Source organism: Phascolarctos cinereus, unplaced genomic scaffold (genome assembly GCF_003287225.1).
Source record: "Phascolarctos cinereus isolate Bilbo 61053 unplaced genomic scaffold, phaCin_HiC Scaffold_4;HRSCAF=312, whole genome shotgun sequence".
In the NCBI taxonomy this organism is placed as follows: domain Eukaryota; kingdom Metazoa; phylum Chordata; class Mammalia; order Diprotodontia; family Phascolarctidae; genus Phascolarctos; species Phascolarctos cinereus.
Genome location: NW_027555847.1, coordinates 347,980,244 through 347,994,068, shown reverse-complemented (window position 1 = coordinate 347,994,068; position 13,825 = coordinate 347,980,244). Strand labels below are relative to the sequence as shown.

General features: G+C 39.2%; 1 protein-coding gene across 3 annotated transcripts in view; it reads right to left on the bottom strand.

Moving 5' to 3' along the window:
• CUNH5orf34 (chromosome unknown C5orf34 homolog) overlaps window positions 1–7,202 on the bottom strand; it is a 30,439-nt gene extending 23,237 nt beyond the window's left edge. Inside the window, exons 1-3 of one of the 3 annotated variants that reach the window (XM_020996613.2) lie at window positions 6,898–7,202; window positions 3,240–3,518; window positions 2,989–3,078 (exon numbers count right to left, since the gene is read on the bottom strand). In XM_020996613.2, coding sequence (XP_020852272.1) covers window positions 2,989–3,078; window positions 3,240–3,434 — 285 coding nt within the window. In that variant the 5' untranslated portion in view covers window positions 3,435–3,518; window positions 6,898–7,202. Of the gene's footprint in view, window positions 1–2,988; window positions 3,079–3,239 lie in introns of those variants that run through there. The other 2 variants (XM_020996629.2, XM_078153199.1) reach the window with 2 other exon arrangements.
• Window positions 7,203–13,825: the final 6,623 nt, after the last annotated feature.

Genomic DNA, 13,825 nt, shown 5'->3' with positions numbered 1-13,825 from the left:
TCTTTTCTCCCTTGGGTTCCAAGACTTTGCTATTTCTTGCTTCTCTTTCTCAGTGAGTTATCTTTTCAGTGTCTTTCTCTAATTACTCTTCCTCCCCGAAAAGTACTGTGTTTGGCCCCCTTCTGTTCTCTACTTCGCAATCTTATCTGTTGTTATGGTTTCAATGATTAACTTTATAGAGTTCATTCCCAAATTGATTCCTACTGCTTAGTCCCTTCCCCCGAGCTCCAGTTCTGAATTTCCAATTTCCTGTTCTACCTACATATATGTACCTCTACATGTCAACACTTTAAATGTTTGAAACTGAACTCATCTTTTTTCCCTGCAAAATCTACTCATTCTCTTAATTATCAAGTTTCTGTTAAAAATACCAACCTTCTTCTAGATGTCTTGCATATATATCTCAGCATCATTTTTGACTCATACCCACACCTTCCCCTTCCCGCCAACAATCCAATTAATTGCTTAGTCACAGCAATCAGGTCCACTCACACTGGCCAACACGGTGGGAGAGCAAGACAAAGAGAGAAAGGGGGGAACAATCAGGTTAATATGGTGGACTCACCAGCAGAGGGACAGGACTTTCAAGGTGCAGTTGCAAGAGGCAACACAGAGGAGAATCAAAGAGGGAAGAGGTGGAAGAGGAACCTGAAGAGAACAGCCCAATTTAGTCATACTGGGCAACTGCTACAAGGAGGAGAAGGGTTACATAGCAATGGGATAGGAGAGGTACACGATCCTTCAGGAAAAAGATGGGGGAAGTTGCATAGTAGGGCAGAATGCTGGCTTCTCTAACCTAATTACAGATACACTTGAAGGAGATGCCCTAACAATCTTTGGAACAATTCCTCTTAACACGGGGAATAACAGCATGAGCAACAGCAGGAAAATGCAGGGCATGTTCAGGAGACAGGACTGGCCGCTTGAGCTGGCATGCAGATTGCATGGAAGGGAGAAATAATAATGAAGGTAAATTTTCTTCTCTCTCAGGTTCCAATGGGTCAATCTCTGATACCTAATAAGCCAACTATAACATATAGCAACAATTACTTTAGAACCAATTTGGTACTTTAGAACCAATATCCCCCAATAAGCCCTAAGTTCACAAATGAGTGATTCAAATGTCACAATGGCCTTCCAGAAAATAGTGTTTTTAAGAAACACTAGCCTATGTTTTTCTTTTGACAGGACCTTTGACATTTCACAGAATACTAACTGCCTATTGTGGACATTTTACTTTAAGATCTTGAACCTTGGGGCAGCTAGGTGGAGCAGTAGATAGGGCTCCAGCCCTGGAGTCAGGAGAACCTGAGTGCAAACCTGGCCTCAGACACTTGACACTTACTAGCTGTGTGACCCTAGGCAAGTCACTTAACCCCAAATGCCTTGCCAAAAAAAAAAAAATCGAACCTCAAACTAAACATGTCCAAACTGAACTCGACTTGCCCCCAAACCTACCTTTTCTGCTTATCTTTCTATTTGTTTACTCTTATTCTTCCAATCACCAAGAATTAAAAACAGTAGTTATCTTTCCTTCTTCCTTTCCCATATCAATGGACCAAAACATATCCATCCTTTCTTCTCAGCATCTCTCTCAACCATCTGCTCCTTTTCATTGTTACTGCTACAAATCTATCTCACAGTTATAGTGGGGCTCAAATGAGAATATATGGAAAGTGCTTTGAAAACCTTAAAGTACTATATATCTCTATCAACAGTTTAGAGATAGATAGATATAGATACATACCAACTAATGATTATCATCATTACATTGGTTCAATTCTCCATTATCTCTTGATAAGACCACTGTCTTTCCCACCTCCAATCCATCCCCATACACTGATTCCTAACTAATCCTAACACATATTTCTAATTATCATTACTCTGTTAAAAAATTTTCAAGAGTTTCTCATTGTCTATCAAATATGAAGTCCAAACTCCTTGACCTGACATTTTAGGGCTTCCACAATCTGACTGTAACCTGAACTTGGATTCAGAGGACCCAAGTTTCAGTTCTGGTTTTGTTATATACTGCCTGTGTGACCTTAGGTAAATCAATTGATCCTTCTGGGGCTCAGTTTCTTTAGCTATAAAATAAGAGATTTAAAGTAGAAAATTTCTATAAAGGTCCTTTTAGAGCTACATTTAAAACTTCTTTTAGCTCTAAATTCTAGGATATTATCTTCCTATATTTATCTCAAGCTACCCTCTTCCTATATTTTTGGCTTCAGACTTAACAGTAAACCATTCAAACTGTCTCAAACTAGTTGCACCCTACACTATTCTCCATGTCTTTATCTTATTTCTTATGTCTGGAATGAACTTTTCCCATCAGCCGTTGCAGAAACTCTACTTAATACCCACAAGCCTCCTTCTTTATGAAAGGTTTCCTGACCTTTTCTTTGAACTCTCATTCCACTTTGTACCTCTCACACATTGATCAGGTTTTAATCTGTACTATATTTACTTGTGTCCATCTTATTTCACCTACCAAACTGCAAGTCTCTTGAGGAAACAGATTGTGTCTCATTTGTCTTTGTAACATTCTCAGGGCCTACCTCAGCACTTAGCAAATTAAGTAATCATTCTACAGGGGTCAAATTGAATATGTAAAATGAATACTTTCTAGGTAAAAGTCACTGCTAAAAATATTAAACAAGAAAAAAGAAATATTAAGATTGTAAACAGCATCTTTTTTTCCCTAATGGTTAAATGTCTCTACTAACCACAAAGACCTTACAATTTGCATAGATTTTTAAAAATTAAAAAGATGGCCATCTCTTGTGAAAAGTTTAGATTTGGCCTGAGGATTGGGGGTGATAGACCACATAATCCAATGCTCAAATCTATGGGCTTATAAATATCATACCTGTGACTCTATTTCCAGGTGCCACAATAACAAACTAAAACAATTAAATCTAAAGTAATGATATCTAGTTTACTTTTTCATATTATATTTAAGAAAATCTGAGGTAAACAAAAGCTTACCTGCTTTCTTTCAGAAGGTATGATGCTTTCAGGTAAAAAAGGGCGACTAGAAAAGCAATTTCTAAAATCTAGGGCCTGTAGTAATTGCTTCTATGAGAAAGAAAAACAAGTAAAATAATTAATTAGATATATTTCTTAATCAAAACAGAATGACAGTTACCCGGAACACTAATTATTTTTCATTTTCACCAACCGCCCTCAAAGATACTTCAGTATTTAAACAATAACTGGAATATCCCACACTCACGTACTCTGTAATTACTAATAACAAACTGGGTCCTTTGACGAATTCTTTCTGGTTGTTGCAAAGGATGTGCTGAAATAGGAGGTGCCTTTTCAAACAGGAATTCAGAACCACATGGAGAAAGCTGTAATTTGGAGCCATCAATATAGTGTACTTCTACTGAATCATCTTCATAAAGCACCATTTGAACTTCGATCTCCATTGCTAATGAATTAAGAGTTTTCCAAGGACAACCCTATACTAAATAGGCCATAACACAGCACAGTTTTCTCAATGCATATTAATCCTGTTAAAATAAAAGAACACATCAGTTTTATAGATTTAGAGCTGTGTAAGGCCTGAGGTTATTTAGTCAAGCACCTTCATTTTTACAGATTAGGAAACTGAAGCAAGAGAAATTAATTGACTTGCCTGAAGACACCAAGGTAATAAGTGGCAGAATCACAGAGAAACTATATACTTTGATTCCATTTCTACAATACTACAGGTGCTACATTAAAATTAGAGATTAAAATTCTCCATGAAATCTTTTATTCACTCAATCTTTACTTTAACGTGGAAGTACAGCAAGGAGGAACAGAGGCTCTAATGAGTTGATCAATAAGCATTACTAGATCCCAGTTTCTATGCTAAATGCAAAGGATAAAAAAAAAGTGATCTTCATTACCACGAATGTTTACATTGTTACTATCTTTCTTTTTTGCTTGCTTTATTTATATAAATTAAAAACTCAGTAATTAGCTCAGAATGGCAGGCGTCACTTAAAAAAACCCACCTCAACAATTTATTTTCAGAATGTCATTATTTTTATCTTTCCTAAACCCTCAGCTATCAAAAACAGCACTTTTCTGAAATACTGTATCATTTCCCACAGAATTTACAGATATGTGAAATGACGTAAGCTGTTTCCTCTCAAAGTCATATCCATTCAGGTGATTCCAAGTAGTTTGCTCTTGAGACCCTGAAGAACAGCTTTTTAAAAGTACCTGTCATTCTGGGTGAACTAACTTGGTATTCCACAAAGTAGATACTTTCCCCTCTATGTCTATTTAAAACACACACACACACACATACACACACAAATTTTCCTCTATGTCTATTTAAAAACAAACACACACAATTTTCCTCTATGTCTATTTAAAAACAAACACACATACAACACTAATGTTTAAAAACACACCTGGAACATCACACAGAATGTTTGCTTGGATTAGAACCAGATTTTTTGAGATTCTAGACACCAAAAAAATACTGATCAGAGGGATATTTATAAGACACAGACTAGTTATATATTTCATACAATGGCAGTTAACTATGCCATCCCAAGGCAATCCCCCTCCTGGGCATTTACTCCAAGAAAATCAAAGACAGAAATAAAATCCAATATATACCAACCTGGAAATAAAGCAGGTGCCCATTGATTGGGCTGGGAAAAAACTATGGAATAAGAACTGTAATGGAATATTACTGTGCAATAAAAAATGATGAATTTGAAGAAACATGGGAATGCATAACAAAACACATGGTAAGAGAAAGAATAATACACAATAACAGTGTAAACAAATCACTTAAAGGAACTCAAACTGATTGACTAAAAATATCAATGAAGGTCATGGAGAACAGATAAGGAAACACTTTCTCCATCAAAGCAGAGGGGTGGAGGTCTACTAGAATAGAATGTCATAAATTGTTGATGTGGTTACTATAATTGGATTTTTTCGATTTTTTCTGACACAAGAAAGGGTTCGATATGGAGGGTGGGTTGAAATAATTATGACAGAAAAAAGGCATCAATAACATTTTTTTTAAGTAAATAACATTTCATTTAGATGTTGTCTGGAACCATATCACACAGTTCCATTTCTTTTCCTTTGGGATAAAAGATCCCTCAAACAAAGCCATTTCACTGGGGCTAAAAGCTTTGTTGCTTAGTCCACCTTGGCAGTTAAGTAATCTTTTACAAATAAATATGAATATAGTATGATCCAAGACAACTGACAATTTCCATGCCAACTAGCATTTTTTTTAGGGCTCAAAAAATGCTTAAGGAATAGTACTGATTAGCCACAGATAAAAGTGGAGACTGGGTAGAAAAAGAGAGAGTAAGAAGGGAGACCCCTGAGCTAAGGGAAAAGGAATGATGCTGATCCACTCACCCCTCTGAGCAGCTGATGCCATTATACAAGTATTTAACCCATAAACTAGCATGCCACAAAGTACAGGCAGCTCTGACACAGTTGGCATTGGTTTTGCTTGGTTACAAAAGGAATGGTTGGTTTGGTTATGGGAAAGAGAAGGAATATATTTTGTAACAGAGGTGATGTAAAAACAAAAGATAACAATAAAATATGATTTTAAAAAAGTGGTGTTGAGATAAATCTTAAGGCATTTCACCAAAAGCAACTAACAGGCCATATGGAAAAAGCATTCTGAATTAGTATAGCAGGACATTAATTTTAATGTCTGTTCAGTAATTATCTATCTTATATTTGGCAAAATTGGATAAGTCTTCTGTGTCTTACTTCCATCACTTGTAAATTATAGATGAAATACGCCATACTTCATTCGAGGAGTTATGAGAATTAAATTAATTTCTCAGACCTTTTTCTCTCTACACTTTTACTTAACAAGCACACAAGTCACCTGACTTCAACTATCCAATATCTATGTAACTAACTCTTAATCTGGATGTTTGACCCATTTCCAAATGTCAATTGAACAACTCCAAATCCAAGTAACTCCTCTTTTACCCTCAAACACCTGCATTTCCTTCTGATTACCTTACTTTTTGTTGACTGAACCACCACACCTCCAGACTTATGGGGTAAAAACCTGGGAGTCATCTCTGTCTGTCTCTTCTCAGGCATCAAGTTCTGTTGTTTCTACCTCCCCAGAATTATCTTTCACACAAGTGCCTTTCTCTTTGGTGTCAACACTAACACCTCAGTGCAAGTTCTTGTTACCTCCTGCCTGAAAGATTGTAATCATTTTCTAATTATTCCTACTAGATAAAATTCCTACTCCTTATCCTGGTAGTCACAATCCTTCACCACCTGTCCCTAATTTGACTTTCCATGCTCTTTTTTTCCCATGGCTTCCTTTCACAGCGCCCACATTTTGGGGGCCGCAGTCCCGTGAATACAACTCACAATTAGAAGTCAGGTGCCCTGGATCCAAATCCCTGTCCTCACACTTTGCACCCTCGTAACCACGTGAGCCTCAATTTCCCCTACTCAATCCCAGAGAGAACGCCGGGGAAAAGTGCAGTTTTAGACCTCCGAAGTGCTACATCAATGTGAGTTACGAAAACTTGCCGCTGTCCACTGCTCGCGGCTTCTTTCCCCAGGCCATCCCCTCTAGGGTCCGGCGTCCAGGCCCTGACCCCCTAAAACACCGCCTCCCCCACAAAGCCCGCCTCTTTCCCCGCCCGGAGCCTCGGAAGACGTCGCTGCAGGAGAGACGCTGCCAGTCCGGGGCCCATGAACTCGTGGCTCGGGGGTGATTTTTGCTAACCACTCAGTTCGCATGTACAGAAGCGGCGCCGCCGGGGGGGCCTGCGCGAGAGGCGGAGAAACGAAGCCCGAGACAAAGAAAACCAACAGTCAGCTCGGCATGAGGACGTAACTGCGGCTGTCCCCCCCCGCCCCAAGCTGGGGGCCCAGTACCTCCGACCCCCTTCTCTGCCCCGCGCTGGGGGGAGGAGCCACGTGACTCCTCCGAGCCTCGGTTTCCTTCCCTGCAGGACAGTGGCTGCCCTGCCTACCGTCCAGTCATCGATAAGACTTCTATGAAAGCGCTTTGCACGCCGGCATACACAGAAACTACCAGGAAAAGCTGGCGGAGGATAAAAGCCCGTAGGGAGGCCAGGCGGCGGCTTCGAGCCCGCAGCCTCGACTCCAGGGCGAGCCTACGACGGGCTACGACTTTCCACTACAGGGTTTAACCGTCCCGGGGTTGAAAGCAGGAAGTCCCGCCTCCTTCTCAGAGCTACGCGGCTCATTGGCTAGCTCAAACAAGGGGCGGGGAAGCATCCCGGGGCGGGCGCAGCTTGGTGGGGAGGAGGAAGCCTGAGGGGGCGGGCACCGGAAACCCGCAAGGCTCGGTGTCCCCCGGGCATCAGCCCGGTTTCCAGGCCGACCCTCGGCCCTCCGCGCCGCCAGAGCCTTCCAATACGTCCGCGGCGGCGCACGCAACGATCACGGACACTGTATCTAGCGGAGCATGACCAGTGGGCAGTGTTCAGCAATGGGAGGACACGGCTATCCCAACCGAGGAAAATCACTAAAAGTTGTAGTAAGTCAACACGTTTACTATAAAACAAGTCCATTTCTTCTCTAGACGCTCGTTAATGTAGGCATCCTAATTATATCCCATTTAGACTTTTTGTCTTGAGTAAGATATAGCATGCCCTGTAAAAATAATTCAGGCTACTTTACATTCATCACTTATTGGGAACAGCATCTGTGGGAATTCATGAGTTTAATAAAAATTGGAACTCCAATCTGCCTCAGATACACCCTTCACCCAAAATTAATGCATTAGACCAATAATCAGTGGGAGAGGTCCGAGGAAATTAATATTATAAATATTATTTAATATTATACATAATATAAAACCTCAATTTCTTGTTAATTCTACATCAAGGAAATGGGGACATCACCTGACCTCGCTGTAACTAAGACTTTCTCATGTATAAACGGGAGTTGGACTAGCTACTAGGATGTAGAGAAGGGACCCAGGCATTTAAAGTCATGCTGGTAATAAACGGTAGTCCTGGGTTTCTATTTAACTTCTATTTTGAAGTCAGATCTTCTGATTTAAAACAGAGCTGTAGGATTGTTCTATCCAGACAGGAAATACATAATGGGTGAATATGGCATTGTCCAGACTATGATAGGCAAATTGGAGAAACAGCTCTTAGTGGAAGATTTACAGAGGCATGCAGAAAAGCCCCACTGAGCAAGAGGAGACGGAAAGGTAAAGGTAGTGAGTTGTAACACTGGAGGCCCATCGGTAGGTATACTGCAATAGATGACACAGATGTGAGAATGCATTTTAGAAACTGAACAGTCCTTTCAATGAGCTCCAGATTCTGCTCAAGATAAAAACCGCATCTTTTAAATATCAATATTAACCAGGTGGAATCATGGAATACAATTTCAAAGGAATCAAAACTGCTCTCAACTCAAAGGGCAAGGCAGTAAGAGACACATAGTGGGTAATAAAAAGGCTACAGTATGTCAATGAAAAATTGCATGTAACAAAAGCAGAGAAATGTGTGACCAGAAAGGAAGTGGGTTGGTCCTGCAGTAAGAGATAACAAGTGGAAAGGCAGAATGCTGCTTCATCTGAATAATGGGGATAATACCTACAGTACCTACAACTCAGGGTTGTTAAGCTCAAATGTTAATAAAGTGTTATGGAAGCCTTAAAACACAATATAAAATGCTGCTATTATGATTGTTGCACCAATTCTGATGTAAACAATTTACTATTTTTAAATTTCTGAACCCAAGTTGTCAATATTTTAGTGGTCTCTTCCCCCATCCATCAGAAACATATACTTGTGTGAACAAATTCAGAAACCAACAGCAGCAAACATCTGGTGAAAACAATGTAAAGAGAAAGAGAAACACTTTTGTCAAACGTCTTTACTATACAGCCTTCCTGCACAGAAAGAGAAACAAATGGGTTCTGGACCCATCAGACTCAGAAGCCTGAGAGAGGCAGTATATATTAGTGATATGAGACTTTAATCATCCAAACATCTGCTGGAATGCTCCAACTAAAAGACTAACAGGCAATGATTTCCTAGCTTACCTTCATGATATTTTCATTCTTAAAAAAAATAAAGGAGGAATAACCAGAAATTTCTATTATGGATTTAATTATTACTTACCAAGAAAGGAAGGCTGATAGTTGTGGCAGAAATGGGGGAAGGCTTGGAGGAAAATGACCACTCCTTTCTAAGGTAAGTAAAGAGAAAAGCCTACTTATAAGCCAAACTTGTACCCTAGATCAAATTTGGGAAGGTGGATTTAAAAAGGGTTGAAAGGAATTAGAAATACGGTGGTCACATATTTTTTGACAAGTAGTATTTTTGACAGTTTAATTTTGTGATGGTCATGCATGTGTGCTTCTGACAGTAGGCTGAATCAGAAGACTTGACCTGGATGAGATGAAATTGGATTGAGCTGGTTTTCCTGCCTTTAATAAGTTCTGTAATGAGTGCTCCATTTGGCTAGAGCCACATACCAAAGATGGATAAACTCTAACTGTGAAACTGTCCAATTAATCCATCAGAATCCAAGTGAAGACCTCCCTCTAGAGGGACCTAGCACCTGGAAGGGTTGTTAAATGATTCCTCTACAGTGGGTATAGGTTTTCTTGGCATTGGAAAAAGCAAGACTGGGGGGGAAAGAAGAGGGCTGACCACAGATACGAAGAAAAAAAAATTTGTCATGGCCAAAATGATTCAGAACTTGAATACTTTAGACTAAAACAAAGTAATTGTTACTGATGAAACTCTGAAACACAATTTTTCCATTCAAAGCCATATACTAAAACCACTGTAGTAGTTTTGAGTGAGCCTGTAATATCTAGTAATCTTTAGATTAAAACATGCACCCCCAAAATGCTTGAGACTTGACTTCTAGTTACCCTAGTCTTGTTCTCGTTGAGGAAATTATTAACTTTGATAAATATATTGATAGACTGAGCAGCTGAATTACAGAAATTCCCAAATGAAGATGGAATGTTGGCAAAATGAACTTATACCATGCACCCATGACAAAAGCTTTCTCCAAGAGATGAAGGTAAACATATTTCAATGGTAAAAGAAACTCATGTGATTTAAATCCTCATTGAAAAACCCATGTGATATAATTTTGGCTAGTCTTAGAAAAAGTGGATTCTTCAAAGAGAGGCTTGATATCTAATGTGATAGAAATGTGGCTTCATGATAAAAAACTTTAAAAATCTGTTGAAGTACTATGAATTTAATGTAACATCATGCAAAACAAGTGACTAGCAAAAGGCATATATAAAGTCAGTTCTGCTATATCCCAACATGTTACTAAAAATCACACTATGAAAAATTGTGCAATAAAAACCATAGAGCTTATGGGGAAAATGGAGCACAACACGCAAAAACTTTGAAACTCATAAAAAAAGGATAGATTTCCTGGTCATATAAGCAACAAGATGGAGGTTTAGATATTTTCTCTGATCCCCATGATTTCTCAAATCTCTCCAAAACAGAAATTACGCACCAAAGATAAAGCAACTTGAGCTATCTCCATATTCTAGTATGCCTAGAATCCAAAAGGTTAAACATACACACACACATCCATGAATTGAGGCTTACTGATTCTGAGCTCACTCTGCACCTCTCCCCTACCTCCCACAATACCAGCAGTGAGGCTGCTGAAGCAGGTTCAAAGATATGATACAGGTTTACAATAAAATCTGTCTCCACATACTGGTCCCCCCCCCCATTTCCAGTTTTGTGAAAACCCCTTTTCCAGGTTTACAGAAATTTGCCTTGGCCATGACAGCCTGCCAGCACAGCCCCAGTTCTTTAAGAGCAAAAGCCTATTAGGGGACACAATCCTATAGCACCACCAGTGCAGTAAAGCTCTGAACTGCCAGTATTGGGACAAAGGACTAAGCAATACAGGGAGTGGTGCAGGATACCAGGACAGGACAACATACAGGTAGGGTTGCATGTGGTGTAACACTCTACTAAGCCAGAGGAAAAGGGCACAGCATCCAGCTGGGGCTAGTTCTGACCACCCAAAAGTCACTTGGCACAAAGATCTATACTGGAGAACTGTGAACTACTCAGCATGGGAGGAGGCTGAAAAGGTTTGAGATTCAGAGGAAACCACAATCAGAGGTGAGGGAGCTATAAGGGAAGATAAGGGGAAAAAAAGACTGAAATAACCAAAGACCTCAGGAAGAAAACTCAAAGACTTTGAATATAAACAGATAAATTAACAGGAAAAACAGTAACTACAGGAGGAAATATGGCCTCCAAATCTAATAAATGAATTCAAGTATCTACAAATTAAAACAAAGAAGAGTAATCCAACACTTGATTGAGACAGAGGGTCCTGTGAAATTTCAGAAGAACCACAACACATTATTCCTCAAAAGAGAAATGAAAATTATGAAAGCAAAATTTATGGTGTGCACAGCAAAAATAATGGGCAGAATAAAAAAAAACTGGAATTGAAATGGCAAGCCTCATCAAACAAAGAGAGACCAATAGGTTGGGAATGCAAATACAAAGAAGTGAAGTGTATTCTAGAAGAGAAGCAAAAACAGTAACATTAAAGTAAAATATGCTCAACACGCAAGCAAAATACACCGATCTCAAAGACAGGATGGGTAGAGAAAATCTAAAGATCGTAGAAGAACAGAAGAGCACAAAAGGACAAAAAACCTTAATATCATGATTCAGTAAATAACAGAATTGCCCAGAACTTGTGAATATAGAAAATGAAATACCAATTGAAATAATTCACAAATCACTTCCAGAAAAAAAAAAACCCAAAGCCTCAAATTCCAAGACACACAGTGCTTAAATTGAACAATTCAATTCATAAACAAGTTTTATGAGATCAGAAGACCTTCAAATACAAAGGAAAGGATAGAAAATGTAAGAGGGACTCACTAGAAAAGATAGGAAGGAATGGAATAATATGTTCTGAAGAGCAAGGGAGGTCAGGATACAACTTAGGGTGACATACACTGCAAATCTGAGCTTAATCATACAGGGAAAAAAAGATTGATATTCAAAAATAAGGAAGTGTTTGAAATATTTTTAGAAATACCAGCACTGAAATGATCATTTTGCTTCTCTCCCATCCCACATAACAGAAATGAAGGTAGAATGAATAAATGCAGTAGCCAAAAACACCAACAGCAACAGAGTACAGCAGAGAGACCAATAAGAGATTTTTATCCAAATGTACACAGAGAGGCAGACATGAAGGTGGAAATCTGGGGGAGGCAACAGTGAAGCGGCAAACTGGGAACATTAGAGACAAAATCTAGTGATACTGTCTACAGGTAAATCAGTGTTTCTTGTGGGGTGACATTACAATGTGGGAAGGCACATGGGGGGGTGAAAAGGAGCGGAGAGAGGTAGAGGAGTATGTAATATGCTGGGTTCAAATCAAGGGCTAGCAACGAGGGGAATGTGCCTTCTGGTCTAAGAAAGAGCCCATAGGGGAGTGGGTGAGGAGGAGGGGAGAAGGATTGAAAAGGTGGGGAAAATGAGATCTTGCTTTGGTGGTTGAAGGGAGTTCCAGAGATGAATGTTTTCTGTAACTGAAGAGAAATGGAGATCTTGTGCAGGGTATGGACTAGGGGATTTGATGTTTGGTAGGTCTACTCATTCTACCTCAAGAGGGGTGAAATTGCAACTCCTTGCAACTGGCAGTTGGGGGGAGGGCATGGACCCATGAAGGAGCTTTTGAGGTAAACAGGGAAAAAAGATAGCCAGGGAAGGATATAGCCAAGTGATGGGCTACATAATCATTGACACAGTGGGATAGGGTCCCTATCATGGAGAATGTTCTTTCTGACACCAGCAATAATTGGTATTCTTCTGGGAGTAAGGCACAATGGAAAGGGGAATTCATGGGGCAGGTCCAGTAAAGGAGTAGCAAAAACCACTCAGAGCAGAGAGAATAGAATGGGTATCTTGTAAACTTTGCATGAGGAATACCGAAAAAAGAAAGACCAGATAATTATAGGGGTCACAAATCAGATGAGGGTCTAGGGTAAACAGAAATAAAAGATGAATCATGTAAAGAGTGAGGAAAAAAAATCATTTTTGGAAAGAGGCACAATAGAAATTTACTAAAGTGAAGAACAGGATTAGTTGTGAAGGAGAAGAAAGAGGAAATCTATTTGACTGAGAGGAAAAGAGGTGGGGTGGGGAAGAATTATATAACCACATTAAAACAGGAGAGAAAAATGAATAACTTCACTTTTCCAAATGGAAAGGGGGTAACAAATGAGAGGATGGGATGAAGGGTGAGGAGAAGAGAGGCAGTGGGAACAGGGCCACCTTAAAAATAATATTAACTGAAGGAATAAAATACTGTGTTTACAGCAGAAGGGGGAAAAAACCGTAACTTGGAAAAAAAACAATGCTAGAAGACAAGTGGAGAAAAATATAAACCTAACATAACTTTAAATGTAAATGGATTAAAAATCCAATAAAACGAAAAAGTGGCAGACTGGATAAGAAAATCTGTTGCTTACAAGAACTTGATTAAAAAAATTCATTTTGAAAAACAAAAAAGCTAGAATATAAAGGGAAATGATGAAAACAAGTAGGAATAAGGGGAGACTAGTATTGCAGACCTTAAACTATATTGTAAAGTAGCAGTCACCAAAACCATCTGGTATTGTTTAAGAATAGAGGGATAGATCAATGGAACAAACTAGACAAAGGCAATTCAGAAATAACAGAACTTAATAACCCAGTATTTGACAAAGTAGAGAACTTAAATTACCTAGAAATAAACTCTTCATTTGATAAAAATTGTTGGGGAACCAGGAAAGCAGTTAGGGAGA